The following is a 22076-nucleotide window of genomic DNA, read 5'->3' as shown; positions in this document are numbered from 1 at the left end:
CAACGGGATGAAGTGGGCCATCTTGGACAAGCGGTCCACGACCACCAGGATTGCCGTGTGGTCTAGTGATGGTGGAAGCTCGACTATAAAATCTAACGAGATCTTTTGCCAAGGCCGTTCAGGAATCGGTAAGGGTCGCAGCAGACCCCAAACCTTGTTTCTTGCTGGCTTGTTCTTCTGGCAGGTGATACAGGACCTTACATAGCCCTTACAATCTTTAGCCATGTCCGGCCACCAGAATGAGCGTCGGAGAAGTTCCAGGGTCTTTTCTGGGCCAAAGTGCCCCGCCATCGGGTGGTCATGGCAATGCCCCAAGACCAGGGTTCGGGCTTCCTCCGGCATCACAATTCGATCTTCCCTCCATAGGAGTCCCCCCTTGTTCTGGAGCGGCCCTCCGCCTGGGGTAGAGATGGTTGTGGATGCCTCCATTAGCTTGGAACGAAGGTCCGACTGAAGGGCCAAGAAGTTACCCGAGGACAGGATGGTGTCGGGTACTGGGATCTCCTTGGCGTCCTCGTACATACGTGATAACGCATCGGGCTTAGTGTTCTTTGATCCAGGCCGGTACGTAATGTGGAAGTTGAATCTTGAAAAGAATAGTGCCCATCTTGCCTGTCGCGGGCGAAGACGCTTGGCGGTTCTCAGATATTCCAAGTTTTTTTGGTCAGTAAATATTAAGATGGGGTGCACCGCACCTTCCAGTAGGTACCTCTATTCCTCTAACGCCGTCTTGATCGCCAGTAGCTCTCGATCCCCGATATCATAATTCTTCTCCGCTGGGGTAAGCTTCCGTGAGAAGAATGCTACAGGATGGAGCAGTTCCTCGGTGCCTTTCCGCTGGGAGAGGATGGAACCTACCGCATTCTCTGATGCATCTACTTCCAAGATATAGGGCAGGGCGGCGTCTGGGTGACCCAAAATGGGTGCCGAGGTGAACAGCTTCTTCAAGGCTTCAAAAGCTTCCTGCGCCTCTGGTGTCCATCTGAACCGAGTTCCCAGCTTGGTTAGCTGAGTAATGGGGGAGACCAGACCCGAGAAGTTCTTGATGAACTTCCGGTAAAAATTCGCAAAACCGACAAATCGTTGGACGCCTTTCCTGTCCGTGGGTTCAGGCCAATCCAGTATTGCGGCGACTTTCTGGGGATCCATCGCGACCCCCGCGGTGGAGATAATCAGGCCCAAAAAGGCAATGCTGGATTGTTCAAAACAACATTTCTCTGCCTTGGCGTACAACCCATGCTGCCGCAATCGCCCCAATACCTTTGCTACATGTATTCTGTGTTCCCCCAAAGAAGGGGAGAAAATCAGAATGTCGTCTAAATAAACGATAACAAAGACATCCAGAAAGTCTCTAAAAATATCATTCACAAAGTGTTGAAACGTGGCCGGAGCATTACACAACCCGAACGGCATGACCAAATATTCAAAATGGCCGAAGCGGGTGCGGAAGGCCGTCTTCCACTCGTCCCCCTCCCTTATGCGAACCAAGTTGTACGCCCCCCTCAAATCCAGCTTTGTAAAAACCACTGCTGTTTTTAAACTTTGGAACAACTCTGGCACTAACGGCAGTGGGTAACGGTTCTTTATCGTGACCCTGTTCAATTCCCTGTAATCTATACACGGCCTTAAGGTTTTGTCCTTTTTTTCAACAAAGAAAATTCCTGCCCCCGCCGGTGAAGTGGAGTGGCGGATGAACCCCTTCTGGAGACTGTCATCGAGATATTCCTTTAGGGCCCCCAGTTCGAGCTCTGAAAGGGGGAAGATTCGCCCAAAAGGAATTTCTGAACCGGGTAACAGGTCAATGGGACAGTCATAAGGGCGGTGGGGGGGTAGAGAAAAAGCTCCCCGTTTGCTGAACACATCTAGAAACCCATGGTAGACTGCAGGGATTACTTGTTTTAGTTCAGCTTCCCCCTCAGAGCACAGGAGGATTTGGGGGATCCCCGGGCCCGAAGTGCGGCAGTATACCCGACAGTATGGGGAAGGGAACGAGATTACTCCGGTTTCCCAGTCAATCTGGGGGTTATGGGCCCGTAACCATGGGAGCCCCAGAATGACTGGGAAGAGGGGTGAAGCTATAGCGTCCAGGCGAAGGAGTTCCTGGTTTTGGCCGGCAATGACAGTGGTGATGGAGGGGGTTTCCTGGTTCACTACCCCCGTTTTTATTCGGGAACCGTCGGCCAAATAAATATTGAACCCCTTCCGTTTAAATTGGAGAGGAATACCCTGTTGGTGAGCAAAATTAATGTCCAAGAAGCAGCTGCATGCCCCCGAATCAATTATGGCCAATACTTCCACGGTCCTTTCTGGAAGCTGAAAGGAAAGGGGCACCACTAAGTATTGGGATGGACCAACATTGCCAATGGATAAGGAAGAAGAGGTGCACTTACTCAGTTTCTGTGGGCAGGATCGTACCATATGGCCAGCTTCACCACAGTAAAGGCACAGGTTCTGGGATCGTCTGCGCTGATATTCCTCTGGAGATAGTTTAGGCCGTGCCAGGCCGAGTTGCATGGGTTCAGGGATATCTCCAGGTGGCCGGTTCTGGACGTTTGGCCTAGGTGCTTGACTGGGACCTTGAAAAGACCCCCAGGAATTTCCTTGACCCTGGCCGGACCTCTCAAACCTGCGTTCCCGCAGTCTACGGTCAATTTTAATGGTCAGTGCTATTAAGTCCTCTAAAGTCTCAGGCACCTCCACCCGGGCGAGCTCATCCTTCAGACCTTCTGATAGGCCTATACGGAACTGATGCAGGAGTGCGAATTCGTTCCAGCGTGTGTCCCCCATCCAGCGCCTAAACTCAGACGCGTACTCCTCCGCCGCTCGGCGGCCTTGCCGGAGCGTGTACAAAGTAGCTTCAGCAGAAGCTGCCCGCTGCGGGTCATCATACAGGATGGCCATGGCGTCAAAAAAAATGTCAACCGAACTAAGGTGAGGGTCATTTTTTCCCCGTAATCGGTGGGCCCAGTCTTGGGGTTCACCCTGCAGGAGGGAGATGACGAACCCCACCTTCATGGATTTAGTCACGAAGGTCCGGGGTTGTAACTCAAAATAGAGAAGACAGGACTCACGGAATGACCTGAAGCGTGTGCGGTCCCCGTGAAAACGTTCCGGTAAGGGTACTCGGGGGTCGGCCGCCGGGAGTGGTGCGGAAGCCCCAGAAACCAGCACAGGGGCTGCTACGGCTGGGGGTGCGGGGACCGCGGCCTGTGGGGCTGGAACGGATATAGTGCAGGTCTGGAATTGGGTTTCAATCTGCTGGCATCTTATCCTGCAGGGCCGATACGGCCTGAGTCAAATTAGACAAGTGCCTGCAGATCTCCTCAAGCGGCGAGGGCCCTCCTCTAGACTCAGTCATGGCCTTCTGGTACTGTAAGGGACCGCCTGGCGGTACCACTAGCACTCCACTGAATAGGCGTCCCCAGCGCACGGAATCTAAGTCCCAGGGTGCTTGTTCACCAGGGCCCCTGATGGTGTGGATGGACTTGGAGCCCCCCGAGACCAGGTCGTGGCTACTGGGTGCGTCCGGTAGTGGTATGCGCCAAGGGCTCCTGCGGGGAAGAGTCTGATGTGAGGAGGTCAGAAGACCCCACTGCAAGGGATGGATGGATGGATGAGCAAGGTCAGACGGGCCGGGTCGGTAACAGAGAGGACGGCAAGGTACAAGGCAGCGGGCATAGAATGGTCGGGTCACACGCCAGGTCAGCAACAGCAGGTCAAATCCAATCAGGGGCATTCAAGAGAGAGGTCAGGCAAAGCAAGGGTCAGGATAGGAAAAAACAGCAAGGTCAGGTACAATCCGGGTCACAACTTACAATTCACAGGTTCACAGGATGCAGGGAAGACCAGAAGGCACTGAATGACAGCTCAGGGCCATTTAAATATCCCACCCTGCGCTGCCATTGGTGCCCAGCGGGCGGCCGCGGCTTCTACTGCGCATGCGCGAACTCGAACGCCGCGGCCGGCCCGGACCTAGTGCCCGTGTCCCTGCACAGGGCGGTGCACTGCGCCTGCGCCGGGACCATCTCGGCGGGGATCGGAGAGATCCCTGACAGTGAGTTAATGAAAAGACCAAAGGCACGCCTAAGAATATTCAAATTCTGGTAACTATTCAATTGTGGATCTCCACAACTAAGCCCTACCTTGTTGGCAATAACCATTAGGAGAGAGGTCGGTTGGTCCTAGGCAGTGACTCACTGTTCATATTGTCCAGAAGAATAAAGGGCAGTCAGTCTTTTCTCTTTGGATTTGTGCAGCCTGGCGTGCATAGGATACGCCTCTGGTTGGCATTCAGCACCCTATCTTTCTTGAGTGTGATACAATTCAAAGCTTAGGAGCAGTGAACCCTATGCTTTTACCAAAGCAGAAACAACTTGATGGAAGGTTTAACCCTCTCTCAATGTAATAACAATTATAAATAGCTTTGGCTATACATACACTTTAATCAGTGGCATATTCAAAAGGGAAATAGAAAAAAAATAAGGATTTTAGAGGAACCAAATAAAAAGAAAAAATTAAAAACAAAATATTTATTGTAAATTGTTAAAATGCAAATAAATAAATAAGCAGTGCATATAAAAACATAATGCAAAATTGGTCCAAAATCAAATGTATGAAACCACAATGAGATGCATTAACAAAGTCATGCGTATAAAACGGCCTACGCGTTTCAATTCTTTGGTATGAATCTTCTTTAGTGGGATGTGTATCCCAGTGAAGCTTTAGAAGCAATGATTACATAGTAAACATATTTTACCTGAAGGGGGAGGAGCAACCAGACCCATAGAACCAGTTGTGCACAACAACACTGAAGCACAAAAGATGCTGTAGGAGTTTCCCACTGATAATATATCAGGAAAAGCACTAATGGGACCTCTATATCCAGATAGATGGAAACCAGGAATACTTGGTAGTCTGAGCATCTAGCCACCAATGGAAAAGCTAAAAGTACTGGAAAGATGGAGGACTATGAAGCTACATGAGAAGACATACAAGCCATATCTCCATCCACAAACAAATAAATGGGACAGCCAAATGGGCATGCTGCTCAAACGTTGCCCGTAAATGCAAAATGCGTTTTGTGAATTGTGCTCTGCCATTCTCACCTAAATGTCATTTATGCACGTTCCTAACCCCAGAAACCACTAAACAGCTCATCCACTCCCTCATCATATCACGACTCAACTACTGCAACTCCCTCCTCACTGGCCTGCCTCGCCGCTGGCTGTCCCCGCTTCAGTCGATCCTGAATACGGCTGCCAGACTCATTCACCTTTCCAACCGCTCTGTCTCCGCCACCCCCCTCTGCCAATCCCTCACTGGCTTCCGATTGCGCAACGGATCAAATTCAAAATCCTAACGCTGACGCACAAAGCTGTCCACCATACTGCCCCATACTACATCACTGACCTAATATCCAAGTACCGCCCAGCACGCACACTCCGCTCCTCACAAGACCTCCTTCTCTCTAGTTCCCTGGTCTCCTCCTCCCATGCCCGCCTCCAGGACTTCTCCAGGGTGTCACCCATCCTCTGGAACTCCCTGCCCCAACCCATCAGATTATCATCTACCCTCCTCTCCTTTAGGCGCACCCTGAAAACCCATCTCTTCAGGGAAGCCTACCCCACCCCCTGCTAACTCGCCGATCTCCTCCACTCTTCCTACCACTTCATCCCCCACATCTATCTCCTCCTGTGCCACCATCCCCTCCCTCCTAGATTGTAAGCTCGAAAGAGCAGGGCCCTTGATCCCCTCATGTTTTGCATTGTATTGGTATTGTTCTGTCACATGTTCTGTCCCCCTTTGTAATGTACAGCGCTGAGCGAACTATTGGCGCTTTATAAATACTGCATAATAATAATAATAATAATAATTTAGTTAGGCTTTAAGCATAACGTATAAAGTTTCCTCACACAGTATTACATGAGCTATATATCTATGTAGACTGTACAGCCATTTACAACAGAACTAAATGCACACATACTGTAGTTCCATCAGTTCAGTGTCCATGAAGTGTCTCTCTGGCATTTTCTCCCCAGGTTTTTCTGGGTGCCAGTCTTCAGTCATTTTGATTGGCTGCACACGTGCAGCACTGTGTACATTCTGTAAAAGATTGTGAATAGGCAGTTAAGTGTTCTTAATTGCTGAAAGACATTGCATGTCTCTTCTGCAATAAAAAGCCTGCCTGTTCACAATTTTTAATTTTTTTACTTTTAGTTTAGCTTTTAATATATGGATGTATAAAAGAAAGTAAAATCTGTCATTACACGGCTACTGATTAGTACAGAAGTAAAAATTTCTCACTGCTGGAGGGAAGAAGTTATTATATTATATATTTATATATACTTATTATATCATGTGACCAAAGAGAAGACAGCTAGAAAAATAGATATGAATACTGTTAAAATAAAACATTGGGGAGGAGCCAATTGGGAAGATGGCATTTGGGTTTTGAACTCAACCTGGGGTTGGGCTTTAAACTTTGACTTTTGGAGCTTTAACTACTTCCTGTCCAGACACTTTTACCCCCTTCCTGTCCAGACACTTTTACCCCCTTCCTGTCCAGGGCAATTTTCAGCTTTCAGCGCTATCACACTTTGAATGACAGTTGCGCAGTCATGCAACACTGTACGCATATGAATTTTTTTACCATTTTTTTGAGACAGATAAAGCTTTATTTTGGTGGTATTTATTCACCACAGGGATTTTTATTTTTTTTTTTCTATGTAAATGAAAAAGTCCAAAAATTTGGGGAAAAAAAGTGTTTTTCTTATAAACTTTTGCAAATAAATAATCTTTCATCATTAATCTTGGCCAAAATTGTGTTCCGTTATCTTTTTAGTAAAAAAAAAAATAAGCCAAATTAGTTTATAACCCAAGAATTATAATTTTTAAACTTTTTTTATATTTTTATTTTATTTTTTTATATTATTATTTGTTTTTTTTTTACATACTGTCACCTTAGCAGTACACTGTCACCATGGTGACACTGTACTACTTGTGGGGGGTGATGAAGATTTTTTTTTTTACACTGATTGCATTTACACCCATATAGGATGTAAAAGCAATCATTTCTCTTTCTCTCTGTCTGCATTCTTGTACCATTGAGAACTACTGAGTGAGCTGTTGTGAATAGCCTTGTACCATGTGACCTCTGTGATCATTCACAGATTTCACACGTAGTAAGCAATGATGACACAAGTGACATCTTGGTTACTACTTTGCATGTGATCACTGATTGGCCAATCAGTGATCACATGATCGGGACCTCGTACAGAGGTCCCATCCGACGATCGGTGTTTCACTGTGTCCGGAGGACATAGCGGGCACCGGATCGCGGTGCTGCGTGCTCCCAGGGAGCGTGCACAGCTAGAAATGGCAGGTGCCGTTTATGAACGGCAACCCGCCCCTGGAGTGCCATCGTCCTGCCGTTTATAAACAGCAGGTGGATGGCAAGTGGTTAAAGCAGACTTGTCCTTATCTAAGGGCTAGATTACACAGACACTTGAAGCTGAACTCCAGCCTCCACTCCTGTACTGAAAACGCTTACTCTGATTTCATATAGAGTAATGACACCACCTCACCTCTTCACCTTGCCCAATTAGAGAACACTTTGCATTCATTCAGAAAACGCAAAGCATTTTCTGAATGGCACCTGTGCCGAGCAACCAACCCCCTGTGTTCAAAATACAGCAGGCCCGGCTGCTCAGAACAGGACCCGGATGCAAGTGGAAGTCACTGGAGTAGTGGTGTTTACTTGTGATTTCCAGCTTCTAGAGGGATCCCACAGATCTGTAAAATACATAATTATATTGGTACAAGCAGAACCAATGTAACCGTGTATAAAATATCCATATCTGGAATTCATCTTTGATTGAGAATGCTGAAAAAATGCATCAAAGCCCATCTACACTTGTTATAACATTAACACATTTCAGTTCTTATGTAACAGGTTCCTGTCATCTTCTTTTACTGTATAACTCCTCTGGCTGTTCATTTCACGGTATATCATCATTACCACATTTTAAAGTGAATTTTCGGCAGATATAAAAGACACACATTATCGCTGTTTTGTATTCATGAATACATCATGAAATGTATTGCTGTGATTGCAAGCAATATACGTACCTGGTTTTGATTGGTATCAGCCACTTGCAGTCCCTGTGAAGCCCAGAGTGGGAAAGGAAAGCAGCACAAGGAGGTAATCCGTTTACAGACTGACAATGAGCATGCTTATAGGAGAAGAGAGCAGAGTGACAGATGAGCTCACTACTTACTGCTGCTTCTCCTTCACTGTCCAGTTACAGCTGGGGGGTGGGTCTATGCCAACCTGGGTTCAGAAGAAGTAGGTTGAAGCTGGTTATAATTCTGCCCAAACGATTGAGGACATTTAGTGGCAGAAAATAGTACTGCAGAAAGAGCTTTGGATCAAAGGTGAGTATTACATCAAAAGCTGATTTTTTGAGGTAACTTGTTTAGGCTATTCATTTTTGACTGGAGTTTTGATTTAACAAGTAAAGTAATTGAAACTGTTAACATTGCAAGTCCCAATGCCAGAGAAATAATGCAGGAAAGGGCAGTTGTGTTTTACTACACTCACACAAGCTAGAAGAAGAAAATGTGCGTGAGTCAGAGTCAGTTGTCATGGTGGATATCGGTTCCCAGATATCACTTCAAGGACAGGGATCTCATAGTGTTCTGCTGGATCTGTATATAGAGTATGGTTGATAGCAGAAAGAAGCTTTCACCAGTCAGGGAAAGTGGACAACCTTCTCTTCCCAGCTGGCATCACCTAATACCATCTGTTGCAACTAAGCAAGTCAGAGGAGCCCATGGCAGGGGCCACCTGTTATCCAGAGGCCCGCTTTGTGTTTTGATTTAGAGTGTTGTTCGTAGTTGTAGTTTTTTTTTTATATACATGTATCTCGTTTTGCAAGCTGGTTTCCATATGGAAAGTGCAGCTGGTGGAAATTAGGTCACTTTATTAAATCTACAGCTTCATTATCTAGTTACAAGTCGGAGATAGATGAGCTTAGTGGTGAAATCCCCAGCTGGAATAACAATGATGTTAAGAGAATTGCTGGAGATTCAGATAGTGGTGCTGGCTGCTTGTGACCTTGAAGTTACTTTTCTCTCTTTGTCACCAGGCAAACTGGAATAGATGGAACTGCCATGTTCTGTGTTGTCAAGCCAATGTGTTCCAGCTGAATTTTGCATTCATGGGTTTATTCTATTATTTTTTTTTTTTAATAAACCATTAACTCACTGTATGTATTGATCTGCAAAATCCGCCACACATTGCACAGGCTGGCACGTGCATATTCTGTGAAATGGCGAATCATGAAATGTGTATGCTTTGATATGCCCAATTTGTGCTTAATTGATTCTACCAGCTCTGCTGTAAACCCTTCTGGATTGGAGACTGACTTCAACATGTTTTACTGCCAGAACTCCATTTTCGATGTAAATAATGATAAAAACAATTGGCTTCTGCCTAGGTTGATTTAATAAATTTATAAATCTCAGAAAGATCAGATTTCCTGGATGAAAGTTAATTGTTTTATTGTCATATCTGATGTAGGCAGTAATGACATATAAACAACCTTATATTGGCTCTTTGGGCTTATTATTTGCTTAGCAGTTGGCAGGCTTCAGAGGCTTTTACCGACTGATTACTGGAGTTCCATGTGAACTAAAAGACTAATTTACTAAAGTGGTAAAGTAAACTGGAGTCTGAGTTACTAAAGTATTATGTGAAGAGATATAAAAAAAAAACGGGGTAGTGCACCAGTCTTCCAGCTCCCTTCTGTCAGTAATTCTGACTTCAGCTCAGTTTCAGTGTGTGCAGGACATTATTATATTTCTTATTACTTCTACTTGTTGCATGGGATTGCTCATTAAGGCAAATCTGGTGTCATTTAAAACATATACGAAGAGGCATAGGGCATGTTGACTTTGCAAAGAGAATTTTTGATTTATTGAATAAAGTGGTGCTGAGTTCATCTAATCAGGTACAGGTACAATTTTTTTTTTACCCATTGATTAAGCTATGGGAAAATTTGCTTTGCAAAACAAAAATTTTGCTTGCAGAATAAACATGGTCTGCTCCTTTAGGAAATCAACCCTATTAGCATAGTTTACACCTTCAAGTGTCTGGATATGCTTTCTGGAATTTGTCAGAGCTCCCCAGACTCCAGAAGTGCTGTGCTTTCATTAGAGAACCAAAAAATGGCTCCTGTGGTTGTTTATTAATCTTTTGTATTGACTTCTGAGCTTACAGTTGGTACTTTAGATTTAATTCCATATGGTTTCCTGGAATTCCATAGCCCCACTGTTTTCTGAAAAGCTTTTAGTTTACAGAGCTCAACAGCTTAAACTGAAATTTAATGACACTTTTCCCTTTCACTCTCCCTACCTACTGAATACCTCCATCCTTAAATTCAGTGAGGGACAGCATTGCCTGAAAGGATATAACTGCAGTTTTATTTTTTTTTATGTGGGTTTTGCTTAGAAAACTTATAGTACTGTTGAAATCATTTGTTCAGTGTTAATTGCTTATTTGTTAAAATTAAATAGCTAAATAATAAGTAAAATTGTGTGTACATACATGTGCATATATAAATTATTTTGTTTGATTTATCTTCAGTGATTGGTGAATGCGGTATTCGCTGCTTTATAATTATGCATCATAAAAATAAAAAAAATGCATTGAAAATATACAGTAGCGAATCAGATTTCACTTAGACCATTTCAGATTTGTTGTTGTTGTGTACTGGCCTATTCTGCAGTGTACAAAAGTAATATATTTTAATGTAGAACTAAAAGCAATTTTTTTTTCATTTTGGATATAAGAGGGTTTTAACTTGTCAGTTTTTTTTGTTTTTTTTTAAACATCTGTGACCCATTGGGGAGATTTCCCTTCACTTCCTGTCTCATAACCACAACAAGAAATGAGAGGAAATGTCTCCAAAGTGAGGGAATCTCTTGTTGTCACAAGTAATTCATATCACCATTGGAAGATTTCTGCTCTACTGTTTTGATGACAACCCAAAATTTGGGATTTCCTTTCTTGTTCAGTGATGACCATAAACATGACAAATAGAGAGGGCGAATCTCCCCAACCGAGGATACAGACAGCAATAAAAAATGAGTTTTGTCTTTAGTTGTACAGTTGAGTGATATAAAATGTTAGTATTATTGTACAAGTCATCATTTTATCATATTTCCATTTCATTGTGTATTTTCAGTGTGTCAGAGATCTTGGAGAAGCACGGGCTGCAGAAAAACATATCATTTGTGAAAGAGACGCAGTCAAGTGTGGAGGATGCTCGCAAGCTAATTGTGCGTCTTACACGCCACACTGGTCGAAAGTAAGTGTCTTCTGTTTCAGTTAATGAGTCTGATTTTTCTGCTTGATGAGGAATCTGTACTTCTTGAAAATGCTTGTTTTCTGGCTGTCTCTGGCTTCAATACCTTTGATATTACTGATATGGAACAAGTTTCAGCTGGTAATGAACTAAAAGTGATTGTAAACCTTTACTTTTTTATAAATGCCAAATATGTCATACTTACATGCTCTATGCAATGGTTTTGCACATAGCAGGTCCGATCCTCTTCTTCTCGGGTCCCCCGCCTGTGCTCCTGGCTCTACCCCTCTGCTGCTTGCTATGGGGACACTACTGCAGGCTCACTCACTAGACACACAGAGCGCGACTTGGCCCCACCGCTTCCTCTTTGGCTGTGATTCACAGCAGTGGAAACCAGTAAGGAAGGAGAGATCTGAGAGAGCCACTCCTCTTGTGCACAGTGCTGGATTGAGATCAGGCTCAGGTAAATCACTTCTTCTTGGAGTTTGCAAAAAAGCTTTTGCAAATTCCAAGCAGACTTTCATGTGTTTTGCACTAAGAACAGGCTTCCGTCTAACCACTCTGCCATAAAGCCAAGATCGGTGGAGGGCTGCAGTGGTGGTTGTCCTTCTGGAACCTTGTCCCATCTCCACACCAGATTTCTGGAGCTCAGGGTTTTGGCCACCTCTCTTACTAAGGCATTCTCCCCCAATTGCTCAGTTTTGCTGGGCAACCAGCTCTTAGAAGTTTCCTGGTTGTGTCAAACTTCTTCAATTGGAGAATTATGGAGGCCAGTGTGCTCCTGGGAACCTTCAGTGCAAAATAATTTTTTGTACCCTTCCCCAGATCTGCAGGTAGTTCCTTTGACCTCATGGCTTTTGCTCTGATACAGCATGCATTATTGGCTATGAGGCCTTTTATAGAGAGGTGTGTGTCTAATCAATTGAATTTACCACAGGTGGACTCCAATTAAGGTGTGGAAACATCTCAGCAACGAACAAGGGAAATGGGAGGCACCTGAGCTAAATTTCAAGTGTTGTTGCAAAGGGTCTGAATACTTATGCCAATGTGATATTCAGTTTTTCCTTTTTCATGCATTTGCAGACATTTCTAAAATTCTGTTTTCACTTTGTCATTATGGAGTAATGAGTGTAGATTAACCAGTTGCCCTCCGCCCTATAGCAGAAATACTGCTACAGATTGGCAGGGCTGCGCAGAATCACGTGTGTGTGTGTGTGTGTGTGTATATATATATATATATATATATATATATATATATATATATACAGTTGCAAGAAAAAGTATGTGAACCCCTTGGGATTACGTGGAGTTTTGCATGAGTTGGGCATAAAATGTGCTCTGAACATCATCTAAATCACAACAATAGAAGAACACAGCCTGCTGAACATAATACAACACAAACATTAGATGTTGCCATGGTTTAATTGCACATAACATGTAAACATTCACAGTGCAGGGAGGAAAAAGTATGTGAACCTTTGGGCTTAATAACTGGTTGACCATCCTTTGGCAGCAATAACCTCAACAAAACGTTGCCTGTAGTTGCAGATCAGACCTGCACAATGATCTGGAGTAATTTTGGACCACTCCTCTTCACAAAACTGTTTCAGTGTAGCAATATTCTTGGGATGTCTGGTGTGAATCGCTCTCTTAAGGTCATGCCACAGCATTTCAATCGGGTTGAGGTCAGGACTCTGACTGGGCCACTCCAGAAGGCGTATTCTGTGCTGTTGCAGCCATTGTTTTGTTGAATTACTTGTATGCTTTGGGTCATTGTCCTGTTGCATCACCCATCCTCTGCGGAGCTTCAGTTGGCGGACAGATGGTCGTACGTTTTCCTGCAAAATGTCTTGATAAACTCTGGAATTCATTTTCCCATCAATGACAACAATCCATCCAGGCCCTGAGGCAGCAAAGCAGCCCCAAACCATGATGCTCCCTCCGCCATGTTTTACAGTGAGGATGAGGTTTTGATGTTGGTGTGCTGTGCCTTTTTTTCTCCACACATAGTGTTGTGTGTTCTTCCCAAACAACTCAATCTTGGTTTCATCTGTCCACAGTATATTTTGCCAGTAGTGCTGTGGAACATCCAGGTGCTCTTTTGCAAACTTCAAACGTGCTGCAATATTCTTTTTGGACAGCAATGGCTTCCTCCGTGGTGTCCTCCCATGTACTCCATTCTTGTTTAATGTTTTCCTTATTGTAGATGTGTCAACAAAAATGTTAGCATGTGCCGGAGATTTCTGTAGGTCTTTAGCTAGCACTCTGGGATTCTTCTTTACCTCATGCAGCATTCTGCGCTGTGCTCTTGCAGTGATTTTTACAGGACGACCACGCCTAGGGAGAGTAGCAACAGTGCTAAACTTTCTCCATTTGTAGACAGTCTGTATTACCGTGGATACATGAACACCAAGGCTTTTGGGGGTACTTTTGTAACCCTTTCCAGCTTCATGCAAGTCAACAATTCTTGATCGTAGGTCTTCTGAGAGCTCTTTTTTGCGAGGCATGGTTCACATCAGACAGTGCTTCTTGAAACCAGTAAACCAAAAACAGGTGTGTGTTTTTTAAGGGCAGGACAGCTGTCAGCAACACATCCAATATCATCACACTGATTGGAGTCAAGGTTTGCTCACTCCTGGCTCCAATTAGCTCTGGGAGAAGTCATTAAGCTAGGGCCTCACATACTTTTTCCTCCCTGCACTGTGAATGTTTACATATTATGTGCAATTAAACCATGGCAACATCTAAAGTTTGTGTAGTATTATGTTCAGCAGACTGTGTTCTTCTATTGTTGTGACTTAGATGACGTTCAGAGCACATTTTATGCCCAATTCATGCAAAACTCCACGTAATCCCAAGGGGTTCACATACTTTTTCTTGCAACTGTATATATATATGTACATGTGATTTTGCATTCCCGGGTAGGGGGCGTGTCGATCACCGGGTCCCGGCTGGAGATTCCCCACCGGCACCCGACAATCGCAGAGAAACAGTGACAGGGGAGAGACCTGTGTGTAAACAACACAGGTCTCTCTCCTACCAGCAGTAATATGCTGCTGTGTATTTCTCTGTACAGTGTCAGTGCATTGTATTAGTGTCATTGGGATGTCAGTGGCAGTTAGTTGGTCCCACCCCCCCCCCCAGTGTCAGAATGCCCGCCGCAGTCCTGCTGTAAGTCGCTGATCACCGCCATTTACTAGTATAAAAAAAAAATTTGTAGACTATATAATTTTCACATAAACCAATTAATTTACATTTATTGGGATTTTTTTTATCAAAGACATGTAGCAGGTTACATTTTGGCATACATTTATGACCAAATTTATTTTTTTTTACTGGATATGTTTTATAAAAAAAAGTGAAAAATATTGTTTATTTTTTTTTCTTCAAAATTGTTTTTTTTTTTGTTTATAGCGCAAAAAATAAAAACCGCAGAGGTGATCAAATACCATTGAAGAAAGCTCTATATGTGGGGGGATAAAGACATACATTTCATTTATGTACAGCATTGTATGACCGCGCAATTGTCAGTTAAAGTAACACCGCACCGTATCACAAAAAATGACCTGGTCAGGAAGGGGGGTAAATCCTGGAGGGCAAGTGGTTAATGAGGAAAAAAAAATAATTTAAACAACTGTAGTATCAGGCTGCAACATAGCAAAATTAAAAAAAAATGAAGAAATGAAAAATGAAAACTGAATACTATATGAATGCTCTGTACAGTATGTTATCCAGAAAACACAATGTGTTAGTAATTTTCTTTTCTTTTTCTATCATCAAATGTGTGTGACCATTTTCTGAAAACTTTACAGAATGGACTGTGCTGTTGTAGCTTATCCAGTCTTTAGGATCTGCTTCATTATTTATTATCTCACTTGCACTTTTGTGATTAAATGTGTGCAATGCCATTTGTCTTTCGCCAACCTTGGAGGATTTGCTCCGCATTTAGCAGATATCATTCGTGTAGATTAGACTATTGATTGGGTGATAGTAATTACCTGTTCCTGACCAGCCTTTATTTCATTTATATCTGCGGGATGCGACCCATGCCTCTTGACTTTGACCCGGGCTTTATCACAAGAATTGGAAATGGGTTATCCATTCCATTTATCTGTTAAATAGGCAGTAGAGTCCGGGAAGATCTGAGGACTTAAACAAAGGTGGTCGCCCCTTTGAGAAATGATGAAAGAGATAACACTCTGCAGGCTTTTTCAACATGTTCACTGACTGCCTGTATGAAATGGGAATAAAGCAGACTAAAGATGGGCTAATACATTTATTTTCAGAATATCCGTTTAGAGCATTTGCTGGGGTGCAGGAGTTCTTGCAAGCAGAAACTTGTACATCTGTGTTGCATGTAGCATCAGTGTGCATTTTTCAGTCAAAAAAATGTTCTGCCTACAGATACACTTAGAGTTAGATTTTGGGAATCTCTTGAAGGTTTGCTTCAAAGGGTCGACTCGGGTTAAGGGTTATTATTAGAATTAAGGGGTCAAGTTTAAAGTAGTATTAAACCCCAAAACAAAAATGTATCAAATTGCAGCTCACAAATTCTTAGATGTGACGGCTGCTTTAGGTTTCTTTCTTATAGACTTATTTCCTTTATTTTCACCTGGTGATCCAGCCAGTAAATCTGTTATTTTTCTACCTACAGACCAAGCTGTCAAAGTAGCAGTTAGAGAAACCACTTACTACTGACAGGGGTGCTTACAAAAATAGCTTTTATTAATTTAAAAAAACGAATGCAGTTGTCACATCTAAGGACTGGTAAGCTGCAATATATTGCATTTTTGTTTTAGGGTTTAATTATTATTATTATGCAGAAGTTATATAGCACCAACAGTTTGTCACAGTACTTTAGAAAATGAAGGCAGACAGTATAGTTGTATTCTGACTGCAACTGTTGTATTAGTGACTTATCCCTTGCTGAGACCTCTAATCCTGGCCTGTATAAGCAAATACAATCACAGCCGACAGTCTTTATCAGATAGCTGAACGCACCAAACACATGTTTTCAAATCCACAAAATCTATATTGCATGCAGCAGGTTAAGAGCAGACGTGGCAGATGATTGAAAAGACGTTATTTGCAGATCAAAACATGGTAATGTGTTCCCAGATGTCAGCAGGTTACATGTTGCCTGGAGACTAGCAGCCATATTTATTACAATAAAGACAGAGTGAAAAGGAACAGGAAATATATCGCTAGCTAGTGGGAGGGAACTCCGGATGGAAGACAGAAAAAGATGGTGCAATAAACAAAATATCCACAAGATGGTAGTATATTAACAAACTATATTAAGGCCAATAAGCAATGGCTAAAGATAACTAACTCTATAAATCCTCAATTCAGTAATATGAACATTAAAGCGGACTTCCTCCCAAAAGGGAAAGTTCCGCTTTAAAGTGCTTTAAAGATTGGTCCCTCACTCTCCATTAAGGATTGGCACCTTTGGGTAGCGGGGGAACGGGTACCCGAATTTGACAGGTATCTGCTCCCACTTCTGCTGCGATCGCCTAGGCTGGTTTTTAAAAGTCAGCAGCTACAGTTTTTGTAGCTGCTGACTTTTATTTTTTTACAGTGTGAGTGGAACTCCGCTTTCACCATGACTGTGCTTTGTATTATATGTATTATATTTTCACAGCACACAGTTGCAATACAATTAAATACAAGAAGAATCAGAGGGCCCTGCTTGTTAGAGCTTACAGAATAAGAGGATGGGTCAAGTGATACAAAAGGTAATACTGTCGGGATGAGCTGATGGAGAAAGTAGAGTTTAGTTTATTAGGTAGAAGCAAGATAGGCTTCTCTAAAGACATGGGTTTTTAGGGATCGCCTAGGGGTGGATAGAGTAAGATATAGTCAGACAAATTGGGGAAAGGAGTTCTAGAGGATGGGAGAGGCTCTGGGAAAGTCCTAGACGCAAGCACGGGAGAAGATGACATAGGGAGCTAGAAAGCAGGAGGGTCTTGTAAGGACTGGAGGGATCGATTTGATTGGTATTTTGAGACAAGCTTAGTGATGTAATTGGGGGCAGAGTTGTGGATGGCTTTGTAAGTTGTTAGTATTGCTAATTGTATTTGTTGGATAAGCTGAAGCCAATGGAGGGATCTGGGGAGAGGGTTAGCAGAATTCATTACTGACTGATGGGGGGATAGCCTATGTAAAGGTAAACCAATGAGGAGAGAGTTGCAATAGTCAAGGCAAGAAAAAAACAGGGAGTGAATTAGAAACTTTGGTTTACCGCTTTAAAGGATAAATTCACCCTTGGGAACATGTTACATGTTGCGGCCCACTGCCCCCCATGTGACAGAAGTATAGGGAAAAGTTCCCCATACTAGCTGTCACTTTTGTTCAAATAGCGTGGCCGTGGGGGGCTCCACCCACACGGTTGTGTCATTCATTCACAGTGTTCTGTGAATGAATGAACTAAAAGTCCTGACAGCCTTAGCGGCTGTCAGCTTGTAGTTCTCAATGAACCACCACGGCATTCTGTTGAATCTTCCTGTCATTATATCTGCTTGCTCGTACATCCCGTATGATTGCTGGTGCAATGCTTTACAGGCTCCTGAAACCAAAAATAATAAATGCACATTTTTTACCTGCAAAAAAAATGTGCATTTATTATTTCTGGTCAAAAGGTAAACTTGGCCTTTAAGCTGAGAGTTGGTAGTTTACTTAGCATTACGTTTTTTTTGGGGTATGATTTTCTTTTTATTATTTTAAGTTGAGAAATTGAGTAGTGAATGGTTAGAACACCTATAGCATCCTTTCTCTTCCTCTCAAAAGTGAGGGACAATCACTTCTTATACAGTTGCCATAGGTTTCCCCTTTGGGAAATTTCTCCTCACCTCCTGTTCAGGTGACAATGGTAAAATGTTGGATGTCCCATCATTTTCTGTCCCAGCAGATGGTGTCCTGGACAAATAGAGAAAACTATTCTCCCCAGCACAGGCACAGACCTTACAAATGTGACAGTAGTGCAACCAATCCCAACTGTAATGAAAATGAGAAATAACAGTTTTGGCTACCAACGAACTTAAACCTAAAGTGGTTCTAAAGCCTAACCATTTTTTTTACCTTAATGCATTCCTTGCATTAAAGTATTTCTAAACCCACAACAGTAAAATCAGTCTGTATATGCAGTAAAGGATGCTTGTTATACTCACTGTGGAACCTAAGGGGTTAATACTCTTCTCTAATCCTCCCCTTTTTCAAGCGTCTACCTCTTTTCTCCTGATAAGACATATCATGTGGAAACATTGCACATGCTCAGTTTAGTGTGTATTGCTAGATACTTTTTTTTTTCTTTTTTTGAGAGAGTGCATGTGATTAGCACATGGCCAATCAGCTCTGTCCAGACAGAGGTCAGGGGTTCTACATCCTCCTAGAGAAAACTCCTCCTGCAAGCTTTTACCAGTGCTCGGTTGGACACTGATAAAGTCACAAGACTGCTTTAACTGCTGATTAGAAAAGGTATTTAGCAGTTTATATTTACTACAATAATTGCATTTCCATGTTCTGTGTACTGTGGGAGACCAGATATAGTGAATGCAGGGTCCTGGGTTTAGTAATACTTTAAGGTAAAAAATGTTTAGGCATTAGTTTTGGCTCCTCCCCTTCCACCTATCTTTACTTACCCGAGCTCTCATTTGATCCAGCACTTTGCATGTCTGCAGCTCTTCTCTCCAATCACTTCCATTTCTGACTGGCTTTTCTGGGGTACCAGGAGCCATTGGCTCCCACTGCAGTCAATCAAATCCAGTGGTGAAGGAGCAGGGGGTGGGGCTGAGTCCCGCTGTCTGTGTCAATGAACACAGCAGCGGGGGGTTGCAGGAAGCGACTTCCCATGGGGACACTGGACAGACTAGAGGAGACAGGAATGCCAGTAGGGGACCTGAGAAGAGGGGGTGCAGAACCGCTCTGCAATTCCAGTGGACACAGCAGGCAAGTATAGAGATGTTTGTTATTAAAAAAAACAAATCCTTTACAATCACTTTAAGCCTCAGTTTATCTCAACCTAACCTTTAATCGTCAATGTAAACCTCAATTTAATCCCTAATGTTTACCTTAATATTCCAAAAATTGTCAATATATTGAAAGATAATGCATCAAGATGATCAAACAATATATAGCTGGTCCATGTGGGACACAAGTAGAACTGATGGCAAAACTGTTTTTTCCATTTTGGATCATGTAAAGAAAGGAGGGTTATAACCCCTGTCAAGTTTTGATGCCATATGTAACTCATTGAGGGAGGTTTGCCATTCTGTTCCATGGCCACAACAGGAAATGAGAAGAAATCCTTCCATAATGAGGGGAATCCCTGGTGGTTGCCAGGGTCATCAGAACTAATGTCCATATTGGAACATTTCTCCTCTTTTGCTGCTCTGATGACAACAGGTAATATTGGATTTTCTTTAAGTTTCATTGATAATTGTTGCCAAGACATACAGAGGTTTAATTGCCCTAATGGGGACACAGACTGCAATAAATCTTATCTTTCTATGCTCTAATTAAAACAAAGAAAACATTTTGCCTTATATGTTAATATTGGGTATAGGTCACAGCTCTGAAAAGTTTTTTTTATACTTCCCACACACACTCCTACTTGTTTACTAAAGATTTGGTTACCGAAATCTGGCCTTTTAATTCTTGGTTGAGGCCATCACACCCACTGGCTTCTGATATCTCTAGGTGGCTCCCATGGTGAGATCTTTGTGTCAAGGGAACTGTCACTGTTTCTTGAAGTGAGACCCCAGAGCAGTTTGGAAAGAGCCAGGGCCTTCAGCAGGAAGAGGTAGAGGGTAGAGCATGAAAAAGCTTCAGATGTCTCGCTTTAGCCATGCTGGAACTTTTCCTTGCTGCCATTACCCTTTATACTCCTAATGTTTTCTGTGTTCTCAGGCAGCACATCAATCTTGGTAGCATGATATATATAGACCTCGACGTCTACTCAGACTGGGACATAAACATTGCTTGCTTCCATAAACTAAGCCCTGCCATTCAGCAGTCCATTCTGAGGGTTTCAGCAGTCAGCAGAGGTTTTTACATTGAACTATTGGATTACAAGATCAAGACATTGGTCCAAATGGGGTAGAGCATATCTCTAAGTCGGTGATGTAGAGGTCTATTTAAAAGAAGTATCTAGAATTAGGAGGGTCCGTGGGCTCACAAAAAAAATCTTACAATGAGATTTGCAGGCACTGAAAGGTTCTGTTGCTCTTTTGAAGGCATTTTGGTATACATACTTTTAGGACCTAACAGTTTTACATTAACGCCCCCTGTCCAAAGCAATTGCTGAAAATTAATTGATTGAAAATGAATTGGTGTATCTACTGAATAGTTACCAGTGGTAAGTGGATCGCTTTGCAAAAAGCAATAGAAATAACCGATTGATTTTCCAATCTGTTTAATGGTTGTCAATCACCTTCTGTCATATTGATGTATTATTAAGTTGCAGTCATCCCAAATTTTTGACGTTTTGACTTTATGCATGGATACCTTTACCATTACAGACTGCTATAATGTATATGAACAGCCACTCAGGTCTAGGCAAACCCCATTCCCCACAAGAAGGGAATATTAGAATAATAGAGGATAGAAAATAGACTATTTGATAAAGGGATTTTTCTTTCCCTTAGGACCCAGTTGACAGTTCAGAGATAATTGCATCAGCTAATGGAAGACACAACCTCCATGATTAAGCCTGTTGCTGATGCACTTAATTAAATGTGAATGTTCTTTTATGCACTTGATGCTTCTGGGATTTTGTGTGTTTGGGAGATTAGGTCCCGGGTCACAGAATGACACATGTCTGCACTTGGCTCTCTTCCGTAATACACAGCATGTCATTCTGTATAGCACTGATGATGTGCACTGATCCTAAACTCATTGAGGTCATATGAAAGATGTTCATAAGAGCACAGGACACAATTCACGGACGTGTCTAGAATCTCATAATCTGCAGCCATGTTTGAGATCTCCCTGAGCCCCTGCTTTTGCTTAAAGGTCCATTTAATCAAAAATGCAAGTTGACTTTATGTAAGAAAGCTACTTGGCAATGTATTTACATTTCCATTGAAAGCATGCTTTTGCTTTGTGACTAGCATTCAGCAAATCAGCTGTATGTGCAGACACTAAGACACAAAGTAGCACCGTTCCAGCATATCTAAACCCCCCCAAAAAATGTAATATATTGCACGTTGCTAGGCCTTCGTTATTATGGCTGTATTAGTTTTCCTTTTTTCAGGCTCTTTCACTTTCTCACCTGGTGATCCTGCAAATAACTCACTTCTTATCCCTGGGTGGCTATGTTTACTCCTCCATTGTATCTCTTGACGGAAACATGCTCGACACACAGGCTGGACTTTAAATATGTTTGTCTATGTTGATCTACATCACTTGGAGGATTGAAGCGACTAGCAGCTTACACAAAAAAGATTTATGTTTAGGTCTAGATATGTTTTGAGAGATGTACAATTTCAAATTTAAATTTAGTCAATTCTGTAATCACAGCATGGTAATAAACTAGTTGTGTGGCAACCTGGAGTCCTAGAGTCACACTCACTGGTTGTATATGATAAATATTAAATATTTTCTATTTACCTGATTGAAATATGTTTTTAGTGTTCCTACACCAAGGTGTGCATTTATAAAAGCTGTTCATCCATGAAAAGTTTATGTAAATGCAGGTTGTGTGAAAGGGGC

The 22076-nt window shown here is 42.7% G+C and overlaps 1 protein-coding gene across 2 annotated transcripts in view; it reads left to right on the top strand.

Moving 5' to 3' along the window:
• NBAS (NBAS subunit of NRZ tethering complex) overlaps window positions 1-22076 on the top strand; it is a 1021307-nt gene that overhangs the window by 309692 nt on the left and 689539 nt on the right. For both annotated transcript variants that reach the window (XM_089671087.1, XM_089671086.1), the window contains exon 28: window positions 11247-11369. In XM_089671087.1, the coding sequence (XP_089527213.1) occupies window positions 11247-11369 (123 nt within the window). The remainder of the gene's footprint in view (window positions 1-11246; window positions 11370-22076) is intronic.

The sequence above is a fragment of the Staurois parvus genome, unplaced genomic scaffold, assembly GCF_062004578.1.
Source record: "Staurois parvus isolate SC_StPar_1 unplaced genomic scaffold, SC_StPar_1.0 ptg000098l, whole genome shotgun sequence".
NCBI lineage: Eukaryota > Metazoa > Chordata > Amphibia > Anura > Ranidae > Staurois > Staurois parvus.
This window is presented reverse-complemented; position numbering and strand designations above follow the sequence as displayed.